Raw genomic sequence first — 14,458 nt, 5'->3', positions numbered from 1 at the left:
TTCAGAGGCTTGTTCTAATTTTATTATAGACACTGAAATTTGAATTCTGTATGCTTTGCATGATCATAAAGTGTTTTTACACTTCTGGTTTTATTATTATTGTTTTGGGCTGCACCGTATGACTTGCAGGATCTTAGTTTCCTGAGCAGAGACCGACCCCAAGTCTCGACAGTGAAAGCACTGAGTCTTAACCACTGGACTATCAGGACAGTTGCCAGGCTGTAGAAAACTAGGCTGTGTACCAGATTTGGCCTGTAGCCTGTAGTTGGCTGACCCTTGTTCTGTTAATACATCTTGATGGGGATTGTGAGTTATACAGATATTTGCATTTGTATAACTGAAGAAACTAGTCATTTAAGATCTGTCCATTTCTCTGGAAATAAACTATTTCTCAATAGAAAAACTTCTCGAAAAAAGAAAGAGACAAGGAACTTAGTACTGATGTTCTGCTTTATTAACAAAACGTTAACAGAAATAACATAAGACATTTAAATTTTCACAAAATTTCACACTATTGTGCTATTTCAACAAAACAGATTCAGACAGAAAATTGTATTTTAATTGTTCTGCAGGTGAGGAATCAAGGTCCAAACAAACACCAAATTCCTAGCTGCTAACTTTCTTTCTTTTATTTATTTAATTTTGGCTGCATTGGATCTTGGAGAAGGCAATGGCAACCTACTCCAGTACTCTTGCCTGGAAAATCCCATGGACGGAGGAGCCTGGTAGGCTGCAGTCCATGGGGTCTTGAAGAGTTGGACTGACTGAGTGACTTCACTTTCACTTTTCACTTGCATCATTGGAGAAGGAAATGGCAACCCACTCCAGTGCTCTTGCCTGTAGAATCCCAGGGACGGGGGAACCTGGTGGGCTGTTGTCTATTGGGTCGCACAGAGTCGGACATGACTGATGCAACTTAGCAGTAGCAGCAGCACTGGATCTTCATTGCCGGTCGTGGACTTTTCTCTAGTTGTAGTGAGCAGAGGCTACTCTCTTGTTGTAGTGCATAGGCTTCTCATTGGGATGGCTTTTCTTGTTCTGGAACACAGGCTCTAGGTGCAAGAGCTCAGTAACTGCAGCTCACAGGTTCTAGAGCAAGGGCTCAGTGGTTGGGGTACAAAGGTTTAGTTGTTCCTTGGCATGTAGGATATTCCTGGACCAGGGACCAAACCCATGTCCCTTGCATTGGCAGGTAGATTCTCAACCACTGTGCCACCAGTGAAGTCTCAATTGCTAAATTTCCTAAGAGATTTTGGAAACTTCTGATGTCCCTTGGGGTAAGTCAATTTGGTGGCAGGATTTTTACTGTAATTATATGTTGGAACTTGGATGATAGTTTTTATGAACCAACAGAAATGATTTATGGCAATACATCCAGGCTAAAATATACTTGTTGGAAGTGTCAACATCCTGTTTCTCACTTTTCCATTTGTCTTGACTTTAGCTTATCCTTTGACTTCTCTGAATGGTTCTCCATATTGAAATTCCCTTCTGTCGTGTTTCTAGGATATACCTCTGTCCTGGTTCTCCTACTACTTCTAAGATTTCTCTTAGTCTTTTCAGTGTCTTTTGCTGATCCCTGAGTGAATGCTCTCATTACTTTCCCCAGGCTCTAATACCAAGTGGCAGGCTCTCTCACAATGAGAACAGTCTCTTCACCTTGTTTGGACTCTAATGCACCACAACCAGGTGATCCCCATTCATGCGTGTCCACCTCACCTCGCTTGGGCTCTAGGTACCTCATGCTGGGTTAACCTTCTGTATGTCTACTATTGTCATCCCACTTGGGCTCTGACTCTCCCCACCAGGACTACTAATTAGCTCAAATTTCCATGCTGGGCAGCCTCTTCTTATGAAAACCTACCTTACTCTGCACTCGTATATCTTTAGGACTGAAACGTTCAGGAAGAGGAAGAGAAAGGGACAGAGGAAGGCAATGGGTGGAGAATCTTTAAATATTTTACTAGATTTTTAAAATATCGAGCTATTTGATCAACCTGTAACTTATTTTTCTGACACTGATGTAGGGATCTGACTTTGTTATTTTTTCCTAATGAATGATGTGCTTAGTTGTTCAGTCATGTCAGACTGTTTGTGACCCCATGGACTGTTGCTTGCCAGGCTCCTCTGTCCATGGGGATTCTCCAGGCGAGAATACTGGAGTGGGCTGCTGTGCACTCCTCTTCCTAATAAATAACAAACCCCAAGCATATATTGAATAGTTTATTATTTACATTCATTTGAAATGCTGTGTTAATCATAAGCTCATTGTTTATATATCCATGGGTCTGTTTCTGTATTCTCTTAATTACTTACATACTGTATTTTGATTCTTTCATTCACTGAAAGAAATTTAATCTGAAATTAGTTTAATATGAGGAAAAATGACATCTTTATCAAGTAATACAAGGAAATGGAATTTTTCAAATCTTCTTTTATGTATTCATTTTATGGCTATCTTTCCATTGGTAAAGTCCTACAGTTTTCTTCTTATAGGTTTTGTTCATTTCACATTATTTTTTTTTTCTGTGGTTTTTCCTGTATTCTATAGTTTACATGATCATAAGTGGTTTCTTTTTCTTCTGTTTTCTGTTCTAATTAATGCTTGTTCAGGATTAGGAATTCCTTTGATCTTTTTGTTGTTGGTGATCTTTTATTGTACCACCTTCTTGACTCTGGTATTAGTTCTAATAATTTGTCATGAATATTTTTGAGTGTCAGTGTAGTAGATCACATTTATAGGATTTTAAATATAACTTTAAATTTCAAAAGTAACATGAATACTTTTGTCTTATAAAAGTGAGAGAATTACAATGCTAAATCATCTTTGACCTACACCCCCCATTACTAGCGTGCACTCTCCAAAATTAGTAGCCATTGTTATAAATTTTAATATATACTGTAATTTTTGTGTATTTTCAAATATTGCCAAATGCAACTTTTTTTTTCATTCAAAATGTGTTTTGCTAATCTATCCTTATTGGCACATCTAAATATTAATATATTTCATTCCCTTTCAAATGCTCTACTCACTTTTCATTATATGTATCATATTTTATTTACTTATGACCCAATTGAAGAACATTTAGATTATTTCTAACTTTTCACAGCCACAAATAATGGTGAAATGAACAACCTTGTTGATGTCTCCTAGTTCATATTTGTGGGTGTTTTTCTAGCATGGGTGTCTTTCTAGGGTGGGTGTCATATTTCTAGGTTTGTAGGATGTTTAAAAATTTTTAATCATGAATAAGCATTAAGTATGTGTGTGCTCTTATTACTCCCAGTTTTCTAGGTAGTTTGGAGTTCATTATGAGTGAGTATTCTTTTCAGTCTCTACTAAACTAAACCTGATTTTTCTCTTTTCACCTGTTGTGGTGAATTATAGAAAATATCTAAACTTGAAATACCTCATATTCAAATAATAATCCTAACTAATTATGGTGATTATTTAAAAAATATACTGCTGGACTTGCTAATATTTTATTTAAGAATTTTTGGTCTATGTTTACAAGTGTGGTTGAACTATATAGCTTTCCTTTCTTATACTCTACTGATTCAGATTTGATAATAGGGGTTCATGAGTTTTATAAAATTGGATAAAACATTGAATATCTTTCCATCTTTCCTAAGTTCTGGAACCATAATGCAACCTAGGAATTATATGTTATTTGAGTTTTATATAATTATTCCTAGCTATTGCTTTTCAAATTAATAGTTAATTATGTACTCTAAATCCTCTATACCTAATTTTTAAAATCTGAGATGCCTATTCCTGGGATAGATGTATTTGTATCTTCAGTACACTCTACTACAAATTATCAAAAAAATTTTCATGTTTAACCTTAGCGAAGGTTAGAATATGTTCCCACAGTCACAACAGTTCTAGTGTATGTTATGCTGACTTTGTGGACTTCATCCTTCATTATTATAAAACCATTTTTGATACCTTTGCTTTCAACTTTATTAACATCACTCTATTGCTGTGCACTGACTACCATTAGATTAGAAACTCTTTAAGGGCCATATTCTCATGCTTTGTGCTGCTGTTGGCGTTTGCTCAAGGTCAATTTATAGGTTGTTTTTAATCCAGTGAGTCTTTTTAAAGTCTGATTAAAATTAACCCACTTATATTTATTGTAAATACTGATCTTTATACTTCTTTAATTTTTAAAATCAATTTAGCATATTTCTGTTTAGTTTTTTTTTTTTTTTTCCCCTCCCTTGTTCCCATTCTGACTTATGCTGGACTGAATAGGTTTTCTTTGTTCCATTTCCTCCCTCTTTAATGGTCTGCAAATTGTAAATCAATCAAACTAATTTTTGTGTTTATTCTTAAAATTTTTATTTAATGTCATGTATTTAGAACATACATGTTTAAAATCAACACCCGGAGTTAACTTGCATCTATAATTCCTTGAATGTGTTTCTGAACTTTTTCCGATTCTCAGTTTTCACACTTGTAAAATGTGAGCTTGAGATCTCCACTTAATCTTATTTAATCTTAAAGATTAAATGTGATACTACATCAAGCACCAGCCTTTATAAAATAACAGATCTTCAATTCCTTCATTGCATTTTTTTCTTCATTCAACCAAAAATCTTGAGGTGGAACAGACACAATCACCTTTCAACTCCTTTGTCCTTCAAAGTCACTTCCTCTTCATATCTTGTATCATTATGACCTTGATCTAGTCTTTCATTTTCTTTGTAAGACTCAGAATATCTTCTCATTCTCCCTTTACATTAAAAAAAAACATAAAGAAAATAGCCCATTCTTGTATTGTACGAATGGCCTCTTTTGGTTTAGATATAATTAATATCATTTCCCAGTGACTCCATGCCTTTCTTCATTTTTCCTTCAAAATGGCGGACTTCAGACGTTCCATGTTCATCACCACGTGCGCCTGCGCCTCCCGCGGCCATTTCGCCCAGCAGCCCAAGCTCCAGACTCTGCTCCGCGAAGCGCCTGCGCACGAGCCTCTCGAACACTGTCGCTCCTCCCTCTAGCTGAGTACGCTTCAAACCGCACGTTCCAGTCCCTTCCCTCCCCCGCTGACTCTGCACCGCCCTCACCCCTTTCCTGTGAGATTCTTCCGCCAAGTGGAAAACCTATCTTCGGTCGACACCCTACGCAGTTGACAAGCAATCCAATAGGCACTTACAGCCCTAGGGTTCGCCATCTAGTCTTATCTGTGCACCGCAGTAATTTTCCTCTGGGTCCTAAAGTTGATAACCGATTTCGCGGGACTTTTTTGCATCCGTGAGGCAACAAATGGAAAGAATGGCCCTGGCGGATGAATCCCTCGCTTACGCTCGGTGTACTTTAACCTAATGGGGGTCGTCCGGGAGTCGGAAGGGGGAGGGGAGAGGGAGGAGGCAGCCAAGGAATTGTTTTTTTTCTCTCGCCCCGCCCTCGCTCGGACGGCCAATGGTGATGGGCTCTTTCCCTACTAGTCTCGCCCAGCTCCTCAGACTCAGCCAATGACCGGTGGAAGCGGCTCCGAGGGGGCGGACCCAGGAGGCTGTGCGTGTCTTGTGAGAGCTCTTGAACCAAGTCAGAGCTAGAGTCGGCTGGGCGGCTGGAAACGGCGGCTGCCGCCGGTGACTCAGGGAGGCGGGAGGCGGGGTAAAAGCGCCGCGGCCTCGGCTGAGGGGAGCGGAGGAAGAAAGGTGAAGGCGCCAAGCCCGCGGCCCCGCCATCCCCGCGCCGGGGCGCCGGCCGGGGGTTGCGCGGCCGGGGAGAAGGGTGTCGGGGCGGGGCGGCGGGGCAAGTGCGGAACCGCGGGCTCGCCCCTCCCGCGGGGCTGCCCGGGGCGGGGACCCGGCCGCCTGGGACGGGCCCTCTGCTTTGGGGCCTTTTCTTTTCCGGGGTGAGGGGCGAACACTTTCAGATCCACTTAAGCAAATAATTCTCTCCTCACTCAGTCTGTGGTGAGGTTTAAGGTTTTGGAAAAGCGAAACTTGGGAGAGCGAGGGTCACGCGGCGCTTGGGGCCCGTGTTTGGGGTGGGGGAGAGATTGCGGGGGGGAGGCGGGGAAGACGCGGGTGGAGAGATCGGGTGCTGAGTCTTACGTCCTCGCCACCGCCGCCCGGGGTCCGGTCCTCAGAGCGGGGTTAGGACCCTCCCTCCTCCCTGGTCTCCTCTTCCCCACCCCCTCGCCCCCACTGCCCTCTCTTCCCGGCCCGCTCCTGCCGGCCGCCTCCGTTGCATTTTGTTTTTGTGTTTTTGCAGGGAGGAGCCCTTCCTGCAGCGTGGAAACCATGGTGCTCACGCTCGGAGAAAGTTGGCCAGTACTGGTGGGGAAGCGATTCCTCAGTCTGTCTGCAGTCGACGGCGGCGACGGCGGCCACGACAGCTGGGACTTGGAGCGCGTCGCCGAGTGGCCCTGGCTCTCCGGGACCATTCGAGCCGTCTCCCACACCGACGTTACCAAGAAGGATCTGAAGGTATAACCGGCTCCCGAGCCTCGACAGTCGGACGTTTCCTAGTTACCTTGGTAACGAGACAGCCAGCACACCCCCATTCCCCCCTCCCCTTTTCTGAAAAGGCGACCAGAAAGTTGGCATCTGATCTGAAGGTGCAGAAAACTAGACCTTCAAAGTCTTTGAAATGGTGTGTAGAGCGAGGTGTGTTTGGCCTGGAGTTGCCTGTTTTTAATAATGGGCTTAGGGGTTGCTCAGACATGCTTAGTTGTTACCCGCCCTGTGCCTCCTTGCTCAGTTGCTCTGTCTTATCTGACTCTTTCAATCCCATGGACTGTAGCCTGCCAGGCTCCTCTGTTCGTGGGAATTCTCCAGGCAGGAATATTGGAGTGGGTTGCCATTTCCTTCTCCAGTGTTTCCTCAGGACAGTACGGTTCCTTCTAGGAAAGGGGGGGAAGTGTTGTTAATACTATCTTGGGCAGGTGGGTGACATTTGGAATATTTGAGAATCGATCGTTGAGAATAGCGGATGCAAGTGCTTTTAGTTGGGTTTTTTGGTTCGTTCCTCCAAATTTCTTCCCCCCAACTTCTTAAACTTTCAGACTTGTGAGAAAAGAAGTGTGTGTAGAGGGAGGAGCGTAGTCCTCTTTTTAGCGTGTTAGGGTGGGTGTTTGCCCGTATATGGTGGGTCAGGGCAGGACTCACTCCTGGTTGTCTTTGAGGAGTCTGTAAGTGGGTGTGGGATATGACCATATATGGAGGGCTGGGGTGGAGCTGCCCCTTATAAGGTGTGCGGGAGGAATGACTTCAAAGACTCCATTGGAGTGTTGGAAGGGAGGGAGAAATGGGAACAATTGCGGCAGGTGATTTTGAATCGAAATGACACGCAGAATCTTTTTCAGTTAGATCTTTTCAAAAAGAGATGAGTTCTGCTCTTACTCCCTGATAGAAGTATGGGTGTGAAAGGGTGCTGGAAACAACCAGTGAGAAAGCCATTGTACCAATAAAGTCTCCTTTGTGCAAAAAAATAACTGAAGAGAGGTCCCCAACAAAAACTCTGAAGTGGTGATAACTTGAAGGAAGCTTGTCAGAACAGAAGAGCTTTCCATCCTGGGTAATAGATTCACTTGGTCATTATCTTGGCTTTTTCTTGCAAACTGCTCAGATAAGGGAAGCAAGCTTTCGCACTAGCAGTTGAATACATGTTGATTTCTGAAACACTGTTCAAGGAGGACACTTTCAAGGTGACAGTACATGCCCCAACTAGTAATTAGTTTGCAAAAGGTTATAGGAAAGGATATGTGGTCATGTATTTTCAAAGCTTCTGTAGTCTACTTTATGTTCATGTGGAAAAAGGAGTGACCATTGTGTACTTAACCATGTGTTAGGCATCATGCTGAACAGTTGATGGCTGTGTTCATATTTAATCCTTAACAGCAGTTCTTTGAGGGTAGGTACTAATATTCCCCACTTTACAGACAAAAATACTGGGCCTGGGGTAGATTGTCTTGTCTAAGTCACAATTGGAATTGTTCTCACCAGAAAGTTTTGACCGTTGAGCCTACTTTCTTAATCATCGTGCTCCCGAATCAAAGGCTGTGCCACCAAAGGATTCCTGTCATACAGTGTGAAGTTGGTTTCACTCATTGAAAACTGGGTTTTGAGGTTTACAGAAAGAATTAGTGTGGTGCAGGGATGGCCAACCTGTTTGCTTTAGGCTAATAAACTTTCTCCATTAAAAATGGGCTTTGGGGAGTAGATGTTAATCATAGATGTTATGGTTTATTTCACAAGTAAAATTTTCTCTGTTGCCTTTGTTTTTATTTGATTTGAATGGAAATGAGATTAAGCTTCACGGTTTTTAGTTCTTTAGCAACTGATGAGACACTAGGTGTTCCCTTCCCCATCAGAGATCAAGGACCTGTTGGGTTAGGAAGGCAGTCTAGGAGGTCCTTTATGTGTCGTCTTCTCTGCATCTTCCTCACCCCCAGCCTTTGAAGTGGTGGTGATAGCTTCATTTTCAGAAAGAAGAAATAGATTTTAAAAAGGAAGTCTTGTCCAGACTTGCATAGTTAGCTACTAAGGGACAAAGAGAGCACTTGAATCTAGGTTTGGCTGTTTGTCTTCCAGTGGGCTAAGGTGCCTAACCTGGAGGCAAGGGGGATTTAATTCAAGAACAATTTCACTTATAGTGGATTTTTTGCTTTACCTACATTCTTCACAACTCAGCTTTCATGTAAGAAATCTACTCAACTTGTCTTTTCTAATCATGATTTATTGCCGCATTCCTTAATGGAGTAGCAGATGAAGTAATTGGCATAAGTATAGGGACATGTATTACCAAAAGCAGTTTTGGAAACTTTGAAACCAATTGTGTTTGGCAAGATACAGGCAGAAACTGAGTAGGACCCTGCTGTAAGATTTAGGGGGATTTGGGAATGGGTTGGGACTGGGGGCAATAATGAATAAGAAGGAATAAAATTCAAGTCGTGTGCACCTGTTTTAGCACTGGTAGTAGTCCAAGTCTGTCTAGACTGATTTGCTTCCTTGGTTGAGGAGTTAATAAGGCCAGGGCTTGTTAACTTTGGTTCATTTAAGAAAGACTTTGTAACAAAGCCACTTACTTAGTTACATTGTTTAGTGGTGAAGACAGAATTAACAAATACCTTTTCCCAGGTCCTCAAGCAGTAAAGAATCCACTTGCTATGCAGGAAACGCAAGAGACAGGGGTTTGATCCTTGGGTCAGCCCCTGGAATAGGAAATGGCAACCCACATGGATTCTTGCCTGGAGAACCCCATGGACAGAGGAGCTTGTGGGCTGCAGTCCATGGGGTCACAAAGAGACATGACTGAACAACTGAAACAGTAAATGGTTTTATTTAATTCTTACAGAAATCCTAGCTAGTAAACCACACTTTTTAGTGTTACAAACTGAGGCTTGAACAAGTTAAATAACTTGCCCATTTTTGTCTGCAAACCTTAAATACTAAGCTTTAATATTCAGATAGAATGAAATTAACACGACTCTTACTTTGCTGGCTTCAATATCCTCAGAACTAAGAACATTGCTTGGCATGTAGTTTTTGCTAAAATATTTGAACAGATACGTGAAGGAAGCAAATGGTTATTACTTATATATAGAAAAGCAGTTTAGAAATAGTCTTGCAATGGAACAGTGGTGTTCTCTTTATCTGGAATAACAACAGATCTTAATTAGGTGTGATTAGAACAATTTCTTTAACCTTATTTTTATCCCATTCTTATTTGAGTGTGAGGCAGTTTGCTTTCTAACTGGCTTTGTTCATTATGCATGCTCAGAGTGTCCTCCTTCTCTACCTTGTTTGTCTAGGTCTTTCCCTTCCTTGCTTTTGTGGTTCACTCACTAAGACGTGTCTGATTCTTTGTGACCCCATGGACTGCAGAATGCTGGGCTTCCCTGTGCTTTGCTATCTCCCTGAGTTTGCTCAAACTGAAGTCCATTGAGTTGGTTATACCATCCAACCATCTCATCCTCTGTCCCTCCCTTCTCCTCTTGCTCTCAATCTTTGCCAGCATCAGGGTCTTTTACAGTGAGTTGTTTCTTCACATCAGGTGGTCCAAGTATAGGAGCTTCAGCATCAGTCCTTCTAATGAATATTCAGGATTGATTTCCTTTAGGATTGACTGGTTTGATCTTGCAGTCCAAGGGACTCTCAAGAATATTCTCTAACACCATAGTTCAAAAATATCAGCTCTTCATCGCTCAGCCTTCTTTATGGTCCAATGCTCACATCCATACACAGCTATTGGAAAAACCATAGCTTTGACTATATGGACCTTTGTTGGCAAAGTAGTGTCTCTGTTTTTTAATACACTGTCTAGATTTGTCATAGTTTTTCCCACTCATTAGCAGCTGAATGCCGTGACTACTGTCTGCCTGGTCTTTTCATTCTTGCATACAGTTGAAACTTGAATGAATGAATGTAGGTGGATTCTGTTGCCTGTCAAGCCATGTAAAATGAGAAACTTTTTAGCACAGTGTAATAACTGTTTACTCCTACAATTGAATGCTTGACTCTAGGATTTTAGATAAAATTCTGGGTGGAAGAAGACATAAATAGAAGCATAATGAGATAATTTCTGATTTGTGAAGTAGTGAAATAAGTGGCCTTCTGCATCATCGTGCTGGACATAGAGTAGATAATGTCATCAAAAACTTTGGGATTAAAAAACATGCCTTTGTGTAAGTGCCTATTTTTAAACCTGGAAACATTTTACTTGGCCATTCTGATAGTTTTCATAATCATATACTCAGGTAAGATTAGTGTATATTAAGTGGGAGGTCTTGAAATTAGCTTGATTAGATACTATTAATTCATGTGTCTTAAAGAGATTTTCTTTTGGGGAAAACTGGCTTGAAATCGGAGAAGGCAGTGGCACCCCACTCCAGTACTCTTGCCTGGAAAATCCCATGGATGGAGGAGCCTGGTAGGCTGCAGTCCATGGGGTCGCTAAGAGTAGGGCACGACTGAGCGACTTCACTTTCGCTTTTCACTTTCATGCATTGGAGAAGGAAATGGCAACCCACTCCAGTGCTCTTGCCTGGAGAATCCTAAGGACGGGGTAGCCTGGTGGGCTGCCGTCTGTGGGGTCGCACAGAGTCGGACGCGACTGAAGCAACTTAGCAGCAGTAGCAGCAGCAGCTTGAAATAATTAACTTGAAATATCCAACATCTGGTCAATGAATTTGATAGGCTAATAGGCATACATTTACAAGATGCCCTGTTAAAAATCTGGAACTTTGGGAATTACAGGTAGTGAATCATAATTAAATAGGCCTCTTTCTGGCCTTTGGAGTCATATAGCATAAATAACATCTCCTTTCTGGACCAAGGGATTGTGGCGGGAAGAAGACTCTTTACAATGAGAACTAGCTGCATCTGTCAGCTTGCAGGAGCTTAGTAAAATCATGTTCAGTTCAGTTCAGTTGCTCAGTCGTGTCCGACTCTTTGCGACCCCATGAATCACAGTACGCCAGGCCTCCCTGTCTATCACCAACTACCGGAGTTCACTCAGACTCACATCCATCGAGTTAGTTTCCCCTGAATTTGAATTCTTACTAGTACATTTTTATAGAAATTTCTGCAGAAGAGACTTTTTTGGGGACGGTGGCAGGGGGGATGTCCTTATATATAGCACATCAAACCTCGGCACACAAAAGAAAGATGTGTGGTTGTGATAGATAGGAAACTTTTGAAAGCATGTTTAAGAAAGCTCACAACTTGTTGGTTTCATTATATGTATTTTAAAAGCCATCTTTTTAAATATGAATTTTTGATTAATGTGATCTAATACTTCAAAGTCATAAACTTATTTTTAAAGAGCTAAACTTAGTTTTCAAATTATTGAAAAACTGAGATATAAAGAGGAACCTTGTCTAAATTTTGGTTTAGGGTTGATTATAAGCTTTGTAGATAGTGATATGATAAGAATTGTGATATTGCTTAAGTTTTGAGAAACCACTTAAGATCTTAGATTACTTCTTTTTTTTCTGAATTGATGTTAGGTGATCATATTTAAGTCTTTATCCCCCCCCCATTCCTAACTGAAGTGATACTCTGATAAATTAAGATTTGAGTTTTCATGAAGGTCTTAAAGCTGCCTAGTCTGCTTACCAGATACTTAATGTACATTGCCTTTAAAATCTACCTAACAATTCCATGAAGGGTAGGTGTTAGTACTTGTATTCTGAAGCCACTAGAACACTAAATTCAGAGAGCTTAGATTTTGGCAAGCATTCTTGACTTGGGTACAGTTAATTGGTTGCATTGTATTTTATGCATATAAAACCATTCTAAGAAAGCTTCAGCAAAGCTGGCATTCAAACCCAGATCTCTGTGGCTCTGAAGTTTGTAGATGTACACTCCTGGTACACTACATTGATGGGAAAGCTCTGTCATCCAGAGCTAGGTTGGGTTTGAAGTTGATGTGAGGTGGGGCAGAAGGACTGGGGAAGATATCAGAAGACACGGATTCTGTGGCTAGAAACAGAAAGGAATATACTCAGTCTCTGAACACCTCTGTATTGAAGGACCATTGGTTGGTTATGGTGATGGATGGAATTCATAGAACATGGGGCCTTGTCACATAATAGGTACTTACACATTTGCACTTTGTAATAACTGCAAGGATAAAAGCCTGCCATACCAAGAAGATATGCACTTCTCAGGGGAAGTTGCCTGAGAAATTAGGGATGTACATTTTGTGATTGGGAGAGGAGGATAGGATTGGTCTTAAATTTAATTGATTTTAAAGATTGATATTATATAGCCATAAACCTGAAAAAGTTTGGGATTGAGGCTAGTGGTATATCCCTTGGGAACTTCCTGCCTTCCAAGTGGATGAGAGAAACAGAAGGTAAGAGCCCAGTTCAGAGAGAAATTTATTCACTCAACAAGCATGGAGACCCATGAAATACAATGGTAAGTAAAAGCCAACACAGACTTTGACCTATTCGAGTTTTTAATATGTCAGTCAATTAACCACAAATAAATAATTCAAAATGTGGATAAGTGCTGGGAAGGAAAAGGACAGAGTTTTGAGTACAGTTAGCAAGGGACTTCTCTTGGGGTAGAGAGGGGCTCTTTGGTAAGGGACAGTATCTTTGAGAAAAGGATTTTTGAATTGGATTCTGATGAGTGAATGGAAAATAAGTAAACTTTTTTCCTGAAGGCTGAAAAGGGAGGTAGAATTGTCTATGAAATTATGAAGTGTTGATGGATTTACTAATTCTTTGAAGGCAAAAATGAGGGCTTTTAGATCAAAAATAGTGATTTTTACACTGAATACCGAGGGAATATATCGTATCAGTTAAAATATAAAAAACATTTTAAAAGACTTAGAATAAATTAAAGGAAATAACCCAATGAGTATTTCTTGGAAGGACTGATGCTGAAGCTCCAGTACTTTGGCCACCTGATGCCAAGAGCTGACTCATTGGAAAAGACTCTGATGCTGGGAAAGATTGAAGACAAAAGGAGAAGAGGGTGACAGAGGATGAGATGGTTGGTTAGCATCACTGGCTCAATGGACATGAATTTGAGCAAACTCTGGGAGATAGGGAAAGACAGAGAAGCCTGACGTGCTTTGGGGTTACAAAGAGTCAGACATGACTTAGCGACTGAACAACAATGTAAAAGGGTAGCATATTCTTAATGGGTTAAGGAAGCTAAGGTGTTTTGGTACATTCACATGAATTGTAAGAATTTTGTGACTGATTACTACTGCATTACTGTCAGAGACCCACTTTTAGACTGAATTCTACTTTTATATCTTAAAATATCTATACAGGTTTTAAGGGGATAATGTGGGGAACTTCTAGGTCAGGGGTTATAACTTTAAGGCTAAAAGGTATTTTACAAATCAGAAGCAGTAAATTTCATAGTTACTTGGAAAATAGTATTTTAAAAGTAGTTTAATTTTCATATAAGAAGTTACACAGGTAGTTTAGGAAAATTCTGGTGTCATTTATCAATTACTTCTGTATTTAGCACAGTTTTCTTGGAGTTCAAACTCTGAGGTAAATTTCCCAGTTTATTCAACTCAAAGCATTGAAAGTAAGTGCCTCTTGCTGAATCCTGCTGCTACCAGAGGAATGTAAAAGCCAGTGGTGGATTGTGTTGTTGGGGGTCATCAACTACTTAGTGACCGTGTCAACATAGAATTACAATGCCCTGTGACAAGTACATCTTAGGGTTTCAGATTTCTGTCTTTCAATTCTCCAAGCTCTGATGTCTAATTAACATGTAAAAACCTTCTACATGGGGTTTCTTTTCTGTTAGGTCTTCCCAGAGATTACTTGAGGACAGATTGGCCCCATATCCTTTGACTTCTGCTTCCCAAAGTGGCCTGGGAGCCAAAGCTTGATATTTAGACTAGACTAACGTATCTGTTTTTGTTTGTTTTTTTAATATTTATTTTTGACTGTGCTGGGTCTTCATGGCTATGTGCAGCTTTCTCTAGTTGTGAAGAGCGGAGGCTGCTCTCTAGTTG

The 14,458-nt window shown here is 41.0% G+C and overlaps 1 protein-coding gene across 2 annotated transcripts in view; it reads left to right on the top strand.

Annotated features, from left to right (window-relative positions):
* Window positions 1-5,516: 5,516 nt before the first annotated feature.
* The window catches only part of KDM3A (lysine demethylase 3A), a 56,340-nt gene continuing 47,398 nt past the window's right edge, over window positions 5,517-14,458 (top strand). For both annotated transcript variants that reach the window (XM_055540297.1, XM_055540296.1), the window contains exons 1-2: window positions 5,517-5,673; window positions 6,236-6,450. In XM_055540297.1, coding sequence (XP_055396272.1) covers window positions 6,265-6,450 — 186 coding nt within the window. In that variant the 5' untranslated portion in view covers window positions 5,517-5,673; window positions 6,236-6,264. The remainder of the gene's footprint in view (window positions 5,674-6,235; window positions 6,451-14,458) is intronic.

This window comes from Bubalus kerabau, chromosome 11 (assembly GCF_029407905.1).
Source record: "Bubalus kerabau isolate K-KA32 ecotype Philippines breed swamp buffalo chromosome 11, PCC_UOA_SB_1v2, whole genome shotgun sequence".
NCBI lineage: Eukaryota > Metazoa > Chordata > Mammalia > Artiodactyla > Bovidae > Bubalus > Bubalus kerabau.
The sequence above is the reverse complement of the archived record's forward strand: the minus strand, read 5'-3'. Positions and strand labels throughout refer to the sequence as shown.